At 49.1% G+C, this 13,281-nt stretch overlaps 1 protein-coding gene across 1 annotated transcript; it reads right to left on the bottom strand.

The window, feature by feature from the left end:
* Positions 1 to 1,112: 1,112 nt before the first annotated feature.
* LOC138487429 (nuclear apoptosis-inducing factor 1-like) lies at positions 1,113 to 12,962 on the bottom strand. Its single transcript, XM_069613978.1, has 3 exons — positions 12,365 to 12,962; positions 11,249 to 12,040; positions 1,113 to 1,357 (listed from the first exon to the last, which is right to left on the bottom strand). Exons 1-3 carry the CDS (start codon positions 12,783 to 12,785, stop codon positions 1,113 to 1,115), a joined length of 1,458 nt encoding a protein of 485 aa, XP_069470079.1. The 5' UTR covers positions 12,786 to 12,962.
* Positions 12,963 to 13,281: the final 319 nt, after the last annotated feature.

The raw sequence follows: 13,281 nt of genomic DNA, 5'->3' as shown, positions 1-13,281 counted from the left end.
CAGTGAGAGGTAAGAGTACTTGTGTAGCGTCAGCGTAATTCGTGTACGCGATACCACGAGTGATGCTTGTCGAAGAGAGGCTTTGTGAACAAGTTGTAGAGAGTGGGTGCTGTGCAGGATTCCTGTGGGACTCCGCAGTGGATTGTGGTGGGTGTAGCATTTGCTATGTCCGAGTAGACTTTCATGGCTCTTCCTTCGAGGAAGGAGGTGACCCAGCACGCTGCTTCTTTGGAAAATTTAGCCGAGTGTGTGAGGTGAGATGTTAGAGTCTTGTGGTCGACCAGATCGAAAGCTGCTGAGAGATCTAAGAGAAGCAGTAGGGCTGGCTTGCCTTTGTCCATGATTTGGGTGATCTGATTTTTTAGATCCACCAAGGCTGTTTCAGTGCCCTGTCCTTTCCGGAATCCCGATTGCCTGGTCCCTATAATGGAGTGGGTTTCCAGAAAGTGTTGGATTTGGCTATGAGCAGCTATGTCCAGTAATTTCAGTAGGAATGGCACTGTGGTTATCGGTCTGTAATTATTAGGTTGAAGAGGGTCGAGAGTCGTTTTTTTATAAGAGGGCGGATCCAACCCTCTCTGAGGCTGTCAGGGATAATGCCTGATTTGAAAGATGCATTAATGAATGCCATGAAGAGGGGTGCAGATCGGTCAGTGCAGTACATGATGAGCTTAGGTGGTCATATGTCCCCTTTACAAAGAGAGGGTTTGAGGTTTTTGAGTACGTTTATAACTTCTTGTTCAGTGATGTCCCTAAAAGAGAAGTTAGGTTTGGTGGAATTGGTTCAGACGGGAGTAGTATTGGTAGGTTTGGTCCCCAATTGAGGAGGTAGGGCTTTCCAGTGGTCCTTGATTTTCTGTTGGAGGAGGTCAATTTTGTGTAACATGGCAGATTGGATGCTTTGCACCATGCTTCGTCTTTGACTATTTAAACAGGTGTGTTGCGTGGGGAGATGAGCTCATTGAAAATGGAGAAGATTTCTTTAGAGTGCGATTTGGCGATGCATGTGTTGAAAGCATTAGCTTTGGCTGAGGTGATGGCTGCTTTGTATTGGAGGGAGATTGAGTTGAACTCATTTTTGGTACTGTCATTTGGATTGTTTTGCCAATTTTTCAGTGCTGCTCTTTTACATGAGCGCAATGACTGTAGTTCTTCCGTGAACCATGAGTTGGCGTATAGCGATTTCTTTTCTTTTTTGCATTGAGTTGTGCTATCTCGTTAATGGCTTTAGTGATAACATTCTTGTAGATGTCTGCTAGAGTATTGGGGTCATTGGCGAAGGGGAGTGCTAGTTCAGGGATATTGAGGTGGGGCCGCAGGTTGTCCTCATTGAGTTTCTTGGAGCTTCTCATTTGTGCTGCAGTAGCAGGGGGGAGAGTTTTGCAGGTTATGGCGATGGGTAAGGCGAATTTGATGCAATTGTGATCAGTTCAGGGTAGGGTGATGTTAGAGGTGATGGTAGAGTGGCAGTTATGGTCCGTGATCCAATCTAGGATGCGACCTTTGGAGTGTGTGGAACTTAATACTTTTTGGGTGAATCCTAGGTCCTTGAGTTCCTTGTGCAGGGTATCAGCATGTTTGTCTTTCTCATTATTGAATCCTAAGTTGAGTTCTCCTAGTAGTAGTGTCTTAGTGGAGCTTTTGAGGTTGTTGCCAAGTATTTGTAAGAGGTATTCTTGAGAGTCTATGGGGAGGCCTGGCAGGCGGTATAATACGTGAAAGTTGATGGTGCTATTGGGAGGCAGTGTGAGTTTAAAAGATAGAAGGTCGGAGTTGCTGGTCCAGGGGTGAGTGATAAATCGAAGGTGGAGGCTCTCTTTGTAGATGAGGCCTACTCCGCCTCCTACTCGAGCTAGTCTATCTTGTCTAAGGATGGAGAAGCCTGGTGGTAGAGCAAGTGCGATAGCAGGGCAAGAATCTTCGTGAAGCCAGGTTTCTGTGATAGCTAGTAGGTCAATGATGTTGTCGGTTATGAGGTCGTGAATCTCATGTGTGTGCGCTGGGAGGGAGCGTACGTTAATGAGAGTACATTTAATGTGAGGAGTCTGTGAGTTTTTAGTGGAGGTGTTGAAGAAAGTGGAGTTAGGTGGGTCGAATGTATTGGCGGTGTATGGCCTGACGTGATTGAGGGGTGGTTGCTTGCGTGTGTTCGTGGGTTCGGTGCGAGGGGTGAGTTTGTAGGTAGAGCGGGAGCCTAGTCTATTGTTTCTGAGTGCTGTAGGAAGGGGTTGAATGCTGTATTCAGCAGTCAATGTATGGGCTCTGAGTCTTTCCAGTCTATACATAGTTGTGTTGTATGGTGGTGAAAAGGATTTGTCTGCTAGTGATGGGTGAGTTTGTCGTGATGTGTCCATGTCACTGAGATGAGAGGTAGTGGTGGCTGGACTTAGTGGTGTTTGTTTTGGATGGGGGAGTGTAGTGAGTAGTCAGAGGGCAGAGTGTATGATAAGGAAGGTGAGCCACGAGGTGATGGAGGGGGGGAGCTGACTGGTGGCTATGGGCATCATTGTGTGCAGTGTGGCCTAGAGAAGTCGTAGACAGATTCAACTTACGCAAGAGGCCTAAAACAACAGTAGGCAGGTAAAGCAGTGTGACCTAATAGCAACAGTAGTCAACTTCGATTTTGTGCAGGAAGCCTAAAACAACAGTAGGCAGGTAAGGCAGTGTAACCTAATAGCAACAGTAGGCAACTTCGATTTTGTGCAGGAGGCCTAAAAGGGTAAAGCAGTGCGACCTAATAGCAACAGTAGGCAAATTCGATTTTATGCAGGAGGCCTAAAAACTACAGTAAGCAGGTAAAGCAGTGCGACCTCATAGCAACAGTAGGCAAATTCGATTTTGTGCAGGAGGCCTAAAATACATCAAGATGCATAGTCAGTGAGTAGCATTATATTTTCACAGATATCTCAATTCAGGTAGGCACGAATACATAGATAGTTATGATGAACAAGGAGTCCAGATGTGTAAGTATACAGAGATACAATGACCCCTAAGGCGCATGTATCTAAAGTCAAGTAACCCTGAGTGCACAGATAGTTGTATTAGAGATGGGTGTCCATATCTAGACACTACTGTTAGGGTTATTAGAGGCTGGAGAGTCATGGGAGGCTGGTATGCATTGCATTAGTGGCTCAGGCATGCACAGCTCTCTGGAATCGTGTGGGGCAAGATACAGAGCTATATAGAGCGGTGGAGTAGGTGTATATGCATAAAAGACTGGTATTAGCGAGGCGCGGGTTACTGCCGTGCAGTATTTATGCTCATGATCGTGAAGAACATAACAATGCTGTCAGTAAGCGTTTGCAAGCGATCAAGGTGAGCGTAATTGATTATGTTCGATATGATCACAGAAAGTTAACACGTGGTGCCATTATATTGTTAGTTAAGCTCATAGGTTATTGCGGGCAATGTGACATAAAGGATACAATACGAGCGGGTGCAAAGATTATGAGGCAGTACGCGTGACATGCAATGATCCTGCCGTGTAGTACATGGACAAAGTTATAGGTTCTAACGGGCGCTCTCTGCCCGAACAGTGCTGGTTCGGGGCTGCAGGGCGCAGGAAAAGCGTGTGCCTGTTGGACCGCTGGTGTTCTTACCGGGTGTAAGAGTTTGTGTGGGGCCCCAAAGTCCATCCAGCTCCAGACAGGCTCCCGACAGGCAGTAGCCTTGTTGATCGTGCCTTATTGGAAGTGCCGGCTCGAGCCTACCGGCTCGTCATTGGCTGTAGATGTAGGTCTGGTGGTCCAATCAGGATCGGCGCAGAGGGTAAGTGGAGTGCTTCAGCACAGTGATTGCCGAGATGAGATGGCGGCGGCCATTTTGGAAGGGGTTTTTCATTCGTGGCCGCTGGTGCAAATTAATGCACAGTGGATAGAAAACAAAATATATATGGTGATCTTGGGCAAGGTGGGGCCATCCAGAGGAGCGGATGAGGATGGGAATCGGAACGTGGTAAATTCGGGGGGTGATTTACCATCGTCGCGCATCTGGATTTCAGGGTGCTGCAGGGTCAGGCATCAATCTAGGTACTTCTCAGGGGTACCTCTAAGTGTGCCACTGCTCCTGCAGTGGAGAAGGAGCTCCGGCTCCTTCAGGGGACAAAGGAAGCAATGGGGCCTCCAAGCTCCGACAGGCAGTAGCCTTGTTGATCGTGACTTATTGGAAGTTGAACCACAGTTGAAGTTAGCGGTTCAGGCTGTGGAACCGCAACTCTGAATGTGTGTAGGAGTGTTCCCATCTCTCCCCACGCATTCAGACAGTCTGGGGTGGTGATGTGTGAGTGCTGTAGCTCCTGCATGAATTGTGCAGGAACCCGTAAATTCTCATTGCTTCCTAGTTCCTGTTCACATAGCACAGGATCCTGAAGACTTCCATTTTTCCTGGGAGGTTGGTCCCTGACGAGGAGCAGAATCCAGACCGGGGTAAGAAGAATCCGTTATTTATGTGTGTGTTTGTGAATGAATGGGTGAGTGTATGAGGCATGGGTAGATGCTAGGTGTGTGTATTGTGATGAATCTGGACTTTAAGTACCTTCTACCAGAGGGGTGCAGCCCCTTTGAGGCTATGATGGTGGGCCCACTCAGTAAGACCCTCCCTATGGGTCTGGGCAAGTGGAACCTCACTGGGAGTAACTCATCTCTTTGGACAAGGACTCCACTTCCTGCAAAGAACCCCCTTTCCAGAGCATGGTAACCACCTACACAGGAATCCAAAAGACTGTTGTTAATCCTGTTTTGGATTTACCGAATAGTGACACTGGGCAGACACCCCAGCAAAATCAAACTAAAACAATCATATTCGAGAGCCGTAAGGCTTTGGAGAGTCCTGGGAAACTGTCATTAAGAGTTGAGTATGGGAAATCCACAAGGATTACTCGAGCCTGATAAACCCAAATGGGTGGATCTAAGCCAAGCTAAAGCAAGCCTATCAGATGGACAGAGGGCTATGGAGAGCCCTGAGAAACCGAGGGAAGGTCTTAACTGGAGAAAGAGCGGACCTGGAGGGTTCCAGTTAGTAAGCATCAAATCAGGACATTGTAAAGTACCAAGTCGGAAATAGGGCTATCGTATAAAGAAAACCTTTCTTCCTGGAAAGAGAGAACCTTATTGCAGTAACCTAATTGAATTAAGAAAACCTTTTTTCCCTGGAGAGAAGGAAGCGAGAGGAATACATAAAAAGTTGTCAACTGTGCTACGAGAAACTGACAAACTTTTAAAAACCTACTGAGAAGAGATCCAGACGATTGGGCCAGGAAGAAACCCAAAGGTAGAAGACATTGCTCTGGCCTCCTTTCTTTGTGTTATTTTTCTTTTAAGTGGTAGGAACCTGTTAGCTAATAAGATTTGGACTAAGGACTATTTCTTTGGACTTTGACGAGCACCCTTACTTTTGAGTGTGTTAGGCTTGGAATTTCCCTCATAGAAGTAGGATTAGATAGGCATTTTTATTTTTATTTAAATAAAACATCCTAAACCTGACATACCTCAGTCCGAGTCATTTCTCTAGTTTGCCACAGTATGTATGAGTAGGTGCATGGTGTATGGGTGCACAAGCGAATGCTTTGTGGAAGTATGTGGTGTGCACTTGTGAGTTTGTGCCATGCCGGGACGCTGATTTTGGGATGGGGTTTGGGGTGAATATGATGGCAAAATAAAAATATGACCAGTAAAAAATGATGCAGTGCTGGCATCCTTTTTTACTGCCCATTTTTGATAAAGCAAGCATGACATGTGTTACTTCATGGCTAGATAAAGTATGCGTGATAACTGTCATTTCTTGGGTAGACTGGCATTTTGGTGCAGTCAGTTTTGACATGTTTTCTTATTGTGGCATTGCCAATTTAATAGCAAAGCCAACAGGAAAATGTTCCTACATGGGGATATTGCCATATATTGGCAGAACCAGCTTTGACATGTTTTCTTATAGTATCATTAATGGCATTATGTGCAAAGCAAACATAAGTAGGTTCTTATATGGGAATACTGGCATATATTGGCACAGCCAGCATGAAAATGTTTTCATACTGGCACATATTGTGGGTAAGGCATTATCAATAGGGGTTGAGAAATGCTGCTCTGCACTAATGGTGACTTGCATCTATTCGATATTTTCATTGAGTTACCTGCCTGGCTTTATAGCAAGTTTTCACTTAAAGTGTGCTGTAAAATGCATCACCTTGTTTGGTTTGGTCTCCCCTCGGTACACTGAGTCGTACCTCAATATCTGGGGGTAATATGTACGCCTGTCAAATAAAATATTCATTAGCCGCCAGTGCTGTGTAGGTCGACTTTGAAAATCTCGTCCTCAGTCCTGAAGTGGGCAGTGGTTGTGTCCTCACTTTCAAGTCAACTAAGCAGACGTGTCTCCTTTATAACAAGCGACACCTTATGCATGTTGCTAAAACTGCAGGTAATGATTTCAACACCAAACACGTACCCCTCATTTTTTCATGGGCTATGGAACCTACAAGGATGCAGAATACAATGCCAAAAATCCACTTCCCAAACACTATCAAGGAATACCATTTCATAATCCGGAGCAAATTGAAGCTAGCTTGCCTCTTTTCTTGGCCAGGACATATTTGAACCCAAAAGAGGGAATAGCTCGTGGGTCCATGTCAATACGAATAAGACATGGAAATGGTCAAATAAACATCTGTGTGGACATGCACATGCCAAACCAGGCCATAAAAACTGTGCAACATTTAAACCCCAAATCATGTATAGTCTCAGCGCAGCTTCTTTTCTTTAATCTAAACTGGATCAGATAAAATGTTAGTACCATCTAGAGTAAGATGCTGTGTTCCATTACATCACAACATCTGCTTCTCTCGAAGCTCTTCAAAGATACCACCAGTTTAGGTTTGAGGAATCTTCAAATGGAGAACTGTTTCAGGAGGAGACACTCCCAGTCTGCCAACATGTTCCAGATTGCATTTATTACAGTGCTTACATTCTGATCTTTGGCACTTCTCAAGAATCTTATGACAACACTCTCAGGCAAGTCTGTACTCAAAGCTGTGCAACTCGCATTAAACATTGAAATCGATGTGAATTGAACTGATCATTGGTTCAGTTGCCCTCGGTGCGACCCTTATGAAGCATGGACCAAGTCCAGACATCTCTTGGAAGATTGTCTCATATGACAGTCAAAGCTTCACTGATACTGAGCAAGCTCATTCCAATCCAGAAAAAGAATCCAGAAAAAGTTGTTTGGCCCTGCACCTATTGCTTCTTTCTTGAAAGGTTTTCACTATCATAGAACATCAAGTGCTCCTCACCATATCAGGCAATCCTAGAGCCAAGGTCCCACCTCGCATAGAACAATGGGGTATGTGTCTAATGTGTTGGTCCGAGGTTAAAGTCACCTAGGAGGATTACTTGTGAGGAGAGCTCTAGGCTGTGACCTAGTGTCTGTAGGAGGTCTTCTTCGAAGGTGTTGTTGGCACCGGGAGTTCAGAAGATTATGTGGATAGTAATGGTGTTGGTGGGGTTCGGGCTGATGATTAATTTTAGCGATAGGATGGCGCAAGGTTCGTTGAGCGAGGTGTTAAGTTGCCTAATGTGTAGTTTTTTTTTGCTATGAAGGCAGTTCCTCCACCTCCAGCGATGGCTCTAACACTTCTAAAAATTGTGTAGTCAGGGGTGTATGGCCAAAGCTAGGGCCGGGCCTGAGGCTACATGAAGCCATCTTTTAGTGATAGCTAAGGCATCAATGTCGTTCACCGTTAAGAGGTCATGGATATCTAGGGCGTGGACAGGGAGTGAGCGAGCATTGATCAGAGCAAGTTTAAGAGTACTTTTAGGCGTGGTATTTCACTTTAGGTTGGTTATAGGAGATGCTCTGTTGTGGGTAACAGTAATGTTGAGTTGCTGATCAGTAAAGGTGTTAGTTTCATTCAATTGAAGTGCTTTTAGTGAGGGTGCAGAAGTGCGGGAATTAGCAATGGGTACAAGGCTGTGCAGTGAAAAACATTCTGTGCAGCATTATAGCAGGGATCAGCAATAGGTGCAGGACTAATGCAGTGATCAACATTTTGTGCAGCATTATATCAGGAATCAGTAATTGGTACAAGGCTAGTGCAGTGATCAACATTTTATGCAGTGGTATTACAGTAATCCACAATGGGTAAAGGATTAATACAATGATCAATAGTTTGTTCAGCGTTGTAGTAGAAGTCAGCAATGGGTACAAGGCTAATGCAGTGATTAACATTTTGTGCAGCGTTATAGCAGGATTCTGCAAAGCTAATGCAGTGATCAACATTTTGTGCAGTTATTGCAAGGGTTAACATTTGGTACCTGGCAATGACATGTGGTTACAGTAGTTGTGGGACTAGCGAGAGTGCAGGTGGAAGTTGCATGGTCGGTGATGGGAATGGCGTTAATGGCCGTCATAGTTTCAGATGCAGGTAGCGCAGGTGGAGTAGTAGCGGCTGCATGGGCCCTCGATACATTGTGTGGTGAGGCGAGCCTGTTCAAGTATTGCTTATTATGGCCATAGCTGCATGACGATGTTGGCTGTCTGCTCCTGTTGGGAAGTTCCTGGTAGTTATGGTAAGGAAGTTTGGTGACAGTGTGCTCCACAATGTGCAACTGTAGAGGTGGGCTTGTAGCGTGGATGCCAATACGCGACAGATAGTTCCGGGTGAGCTTGTTGCGCATTCTTCAGCACAGATTGATATTTCTCTCACGTATAGATGGGGTGTGAGTGGGGCGAGCTCGGTCTTTCACTAAGCACAAGTACCATGTCTATCTATGGACTAACACACTGGGCCTCATTACGACCCTGGCGCTAAGCGAAAAACGATGGCGGTAAATGCTTACCGCCATCGTTTTCCGCCAGGTCCGATCATGACCCGTGACCGTTAACTACGATGCCAATAGCGGCATCGTAGTTAACGCTGCCGCAAACTGCGCTAAGGGTGCGCGCACGCGACCGCCCACACCGTACTTAGCGCCATGGCGGAAAGGCACGCAAATGCCGACCCAAGCGGACATGCACCTAACGCCATCAATGAGGCCGCTAAGTACCTTACCGCCATGGTGCAAATAACGCCATCGCGAACCAACCGTAAAGGGCCAATTCAAGTGAATGCAGCTGCCACAGGTGCACAGAAACAGCACAGGTGAAGGCAATACAGACTCAGGGGAGTATAAAAAGAGCACACCCCACCCCTACCCACACCCAGTCACACTCCACAATGATGCCAATACGACTAGCAATGTTGGGGCTGGAGGACCTGATAGCAATGCATGTGCTACTACAACAGCAACAGCAACAACAACAACAACAGGCAGCACAGAGGAGACGCAGGAGGAGAAGGAGGGCAAGGCAGGCCCAGCAAGCCCCACCAGCACAGCCAGTGCCACCACGCAGGCAGCCCCCAATCCCACGCATCAGAGCCAATCCAAACAACCTCACTGCTGAGCAGATCCACACCCTGTACCGTTTGGACAGGGACACCATCACCGCCATCGTAGACATGACACACAACGACATCGTCAGCATGATAGAAAGTCCAACCGCCATCCCCCCCCTACTGAAGGTAGTGGCTGTACTCCACTTCCTGGCCACAGGCACCTACCAGCACACAGTGGGGCACCTGCATGGCATTTCACAACCATTATTCTCACGAACACTCATCCAAGTGCTCGATGCCCTCCTCAAGCACACAGACGACCACATCTCATTACCACGGACTGCCCAGGAGATTGCAAACACCAAAGTGGGTTTCCATGCACTAGCCAGCATACCCGGTTGCATTGGTGCCATCGACTGCACCCATGTGGAATTGGTGGTTCCACGTGCCATGGAGGTACCGTACCGCAACCGGAAACAGTTCCACTCTGTCAACGTGCAAATGGTCTGTGACTCCAACAAGATCATCACACATTGTTGTGCCCGATTCCCCGGATCAACCCATGATTCCATGGTCCTGAGGAACTCCACAATACCACGCTACATGGAGCGACATGCAGGCCCAAGATCCTGGCTACTCGGTGAGTGCGATGTCATGGAAGTGGGCATGGGAATGACGTACCAGTGCATACTCCACCTGGCTGAAAGGGGGGGGGGGATGATGCATACTCCACCTGGCTGAAAGGGGGGGGGGGATGATGCATACTCCACCTGGCTGTGAGTAACACAGAGAACGGATACAGAGGAAGGCCACTCACAATGCACAAAACCCCTCTGCATACATAGGGTGATGGCATGCAAAACAGGCCATGGCAGCAATGAGCATATACTGGTTGCATAGTGTGAATCAATTAGTGCATGTAGAAGTGAGCCAAGGTAACAGTTCCATGCCAGCCATGGTGGGACATCATGTTCCTGATCAGACAACATGACTGACACATACATTCTCGCCTACATACAGGTGATGCAGCCTACCCCCTGAAGAGGTGGCTCCTCACGCCAGTCCGGAACCCGCAGAACCAGCACGAGGAGGACTACAACCGTGCACATACACGTACTCGTGTGGTCATAGAGCAGACATTCGGCCTCCTGAAGGCACGGTTCCGAAGCCTCAGCAGGTCTGGTGGGGCACTCCTGTATGGCCATGAGAAGGTGGCAAAGATCGTCATGGCATGTGTCATGCTGCACAATATGTGCGTCAGACGGAATGTGCCCCTGCCCCCTGACGCAGAACTGCAACCACCTGACGATGAGGATGAGGATGAGGAGGGTGCAGAAGGGGCGCCACCACATGGAGGAGGCGATGCACAGGAGGGGCGTGCCATGCGCCAAAGTATCATCAACCACTGCTTCTAGCACACACGGCTGGTGTTCATCGCATGGAGACTGCACTTGGGGCACTGTGTGACTCTGGGGCATGCACACTGAGGACTGGACACCAATAAAGCACACATACGCAATGAAAATGTCCACACATTTCCTTTTTTGAAACGAAAAAAGTGTATTTGAACTATGAACTGTCGTGTCACACCCCCTCCCACCTCCCACCTCCCCCCTGCACACCCCAACACACCCCCTCCCACCTCCCACCTCCCCCCTGCACACACACCCCCCCAAACTCCCCCCTTAACTCCCCAACACACCACCCCGCCACCCCCCTGCACACCCCAACACACCCACTCCCCCCTCCACCCTCCCCCCCCCCCTGGAATCCCAACAAAGGTGTGAGTTGGTCTGTGCAGCAGTGTCAGTAGTAGGATTCCTACACTGTCCGGCCACTATTGGCAGCCCCCTCCACTGGCCCCCGGGGCACCCCTGCCTGTGCTGCGGAGGTTCCTCCCCGATCGGCGGATGGGGCTGCTCGGTGTCGAGCTGGCAACCGAGGAGGATCCTGCCTGCTCATTTGGACGCATGGCCCGTATTGTCTGCACAAGGTCAGTGATGGCGTGCCGCACAGCAGCTAGTTCCGCGCAGATGTCCTTTGTGGACGACTCTATAGCTGCCTTCACAGTCTCAGCACATTTCTCCATTGCTGCACTTGACCCCCCACATTCAGCAACATGTTCTTCGAGCAGCGAGGAAAGTTGCTGCTGCCGGGTGGCAATCGCCTCCAGAGAATGGTTGGAATTCTGGCCCATGGCTAATGGCAGTGGTATTCCCATTGGGCTGATCTGCCCCTGCAGCGGGGATGGAGTGGCTGGCCAATCGTCATCCTCTGGCTGACCCTGTGTGGCATCCGCATGCGGGCTGCTTAGGGACAGGTAGGGGGAATGAGGGTGGCCTGTGGGGCTTCTGACATCACTCTCCTCAAAGATCCCTGCTTCGCTATCGGAGGAGGCAGCAATGGCAGCAGTCTCCCCAATTGTGCTGCTTGCAGCAGAGGCTGTGGCTTCTGTGGGCATGATTGGTGTGATGTCTGCTGCTGCTGCTGCTGCTGTACTGCCTGCTGGGGTGGCTGTCTGTGCCCTGTCCTGTTTCCCTTGCATGGATTTTGCCTGCTGTGGTGTTTTCCTCGGGACGACAGAGGTGGAGGGTTGTGGCGTTGGCACAGTTGGCCTGGCCCTCTTGGTGGGTGTGGAGGCTGTGGTGTCCTCTTCCTCAAGGTCGGAATTTGAGCCTGTGGTGGGACAGAGGAGGGAGAGTGTTATTGATGGGTCTGCGGACATTGGCCGGGCATTGTGGCGACTGGCATCTCATCAGTTAGTACATGTGGCACATTTCATGCAGGGGAAAAAAGTTGTCTCCCTTTTGTGTGGAAGTAGCATGGAGGTATGTGGGTGCCTGCAGTTAGGGTGTGCGTGCTGCATGTGTACAGGGTGCAGATCGGATGTATCTGTGGGCAGTCTCCTGCTGATGTGTTGCATTCACACTATGGGCCAACATTGTACTTCACATGAATGGACTTAGGTGAGATTTGCATGCCTTGATTTGAGCCACCTACCTGCATCGCCCGATGTCGGGGCTCCTCTCTCCATTCCTCCTACTCCTTCAATGCTCTGCATTCCGATTGTGGAGGCACAGATTTCCTCCCATGGCTGCAATTTTATAGGGGACTCCGATCCTCCCCCAGTTGCCATTGCCAGGTTCATGTTGGCTGATAGTATGCTCCTGACTCTGAGCCGGAGATCGTCCCACCGCTTGCGGCACTGTTTGACATTGCGGGGTGTTGTTCCCACGGCACTGACCCGCTGAGCTACCAGTGCCCATATGGCCTTCTTCTTGGATATGGCCGGTCTTGTCAGTTGGTTGGAGAATACCACTGCAGCGTTCTCCTGGAGGGTCTCCGCTAGAATGGTAAGCTCCTCTCTGGAGAAGCGGTCTTGCCGCTGGCGGTCACAGGCTTTTTTCAAAACTTTAGGCATCTTCCTGCAGGTAGAAGGTTGAAGCCGGTATTGGCGGGGTCTCAGGCTCGGATGTCCAGTGGTTTCGGAGGATGGCAATGGATTGTGTTTTTAAAGATGGCCGCCGTGCTCTTTCCCGTTCCGCCGCGGTGACGCTACTTCCGGTTCCGCTTATCTACGGTCACCGCTAATTGCGGTGACCGCTAACTACGGTCACCGCTATGTACGGCGGTGGCGGTGGTGCACCTTGCGCCGCATACGATGCCGGTAGGTGCCGTTTTGGGGGCATTACCGCCATGGCGCTGTTTACATTACCGCCATGGCGTAATGCTCGTGCGCGATGGGTCCTAATATGGCGCACTTTACGCCATCGTCCCACGGTGTTAACGTTCATTACGCCATGGCGGTAATGACGGCGGATTACCGCCAGGGTCGTAATGAGGCCCACTGTGTCGTGGCTGGGACAAGGAGACTGGCTCGCATTGAATGCGAGTTATGCCGGAAAGATGGACGGCAT

This window comes from Ambystoma mexicanum, chromosome 9, assembly GCF_040938575.1.
Source record: "Ambystoma mexicanum isolate Mex_15411 chromosome 9, UKY_AmexF1_1, whole genome shotgun sequence".
NCBI lineage: Eukaryota > Metazoa > Chordata > Amphibia > Caudata > Ambystomatidae > Ambystoma > Ambystoma mexicanum.
The sequence above is the reverse complement of the archived record's forward strand: the minus strand, read 5'-3'. Positions and strand labels throughout refer to the sequence as shown.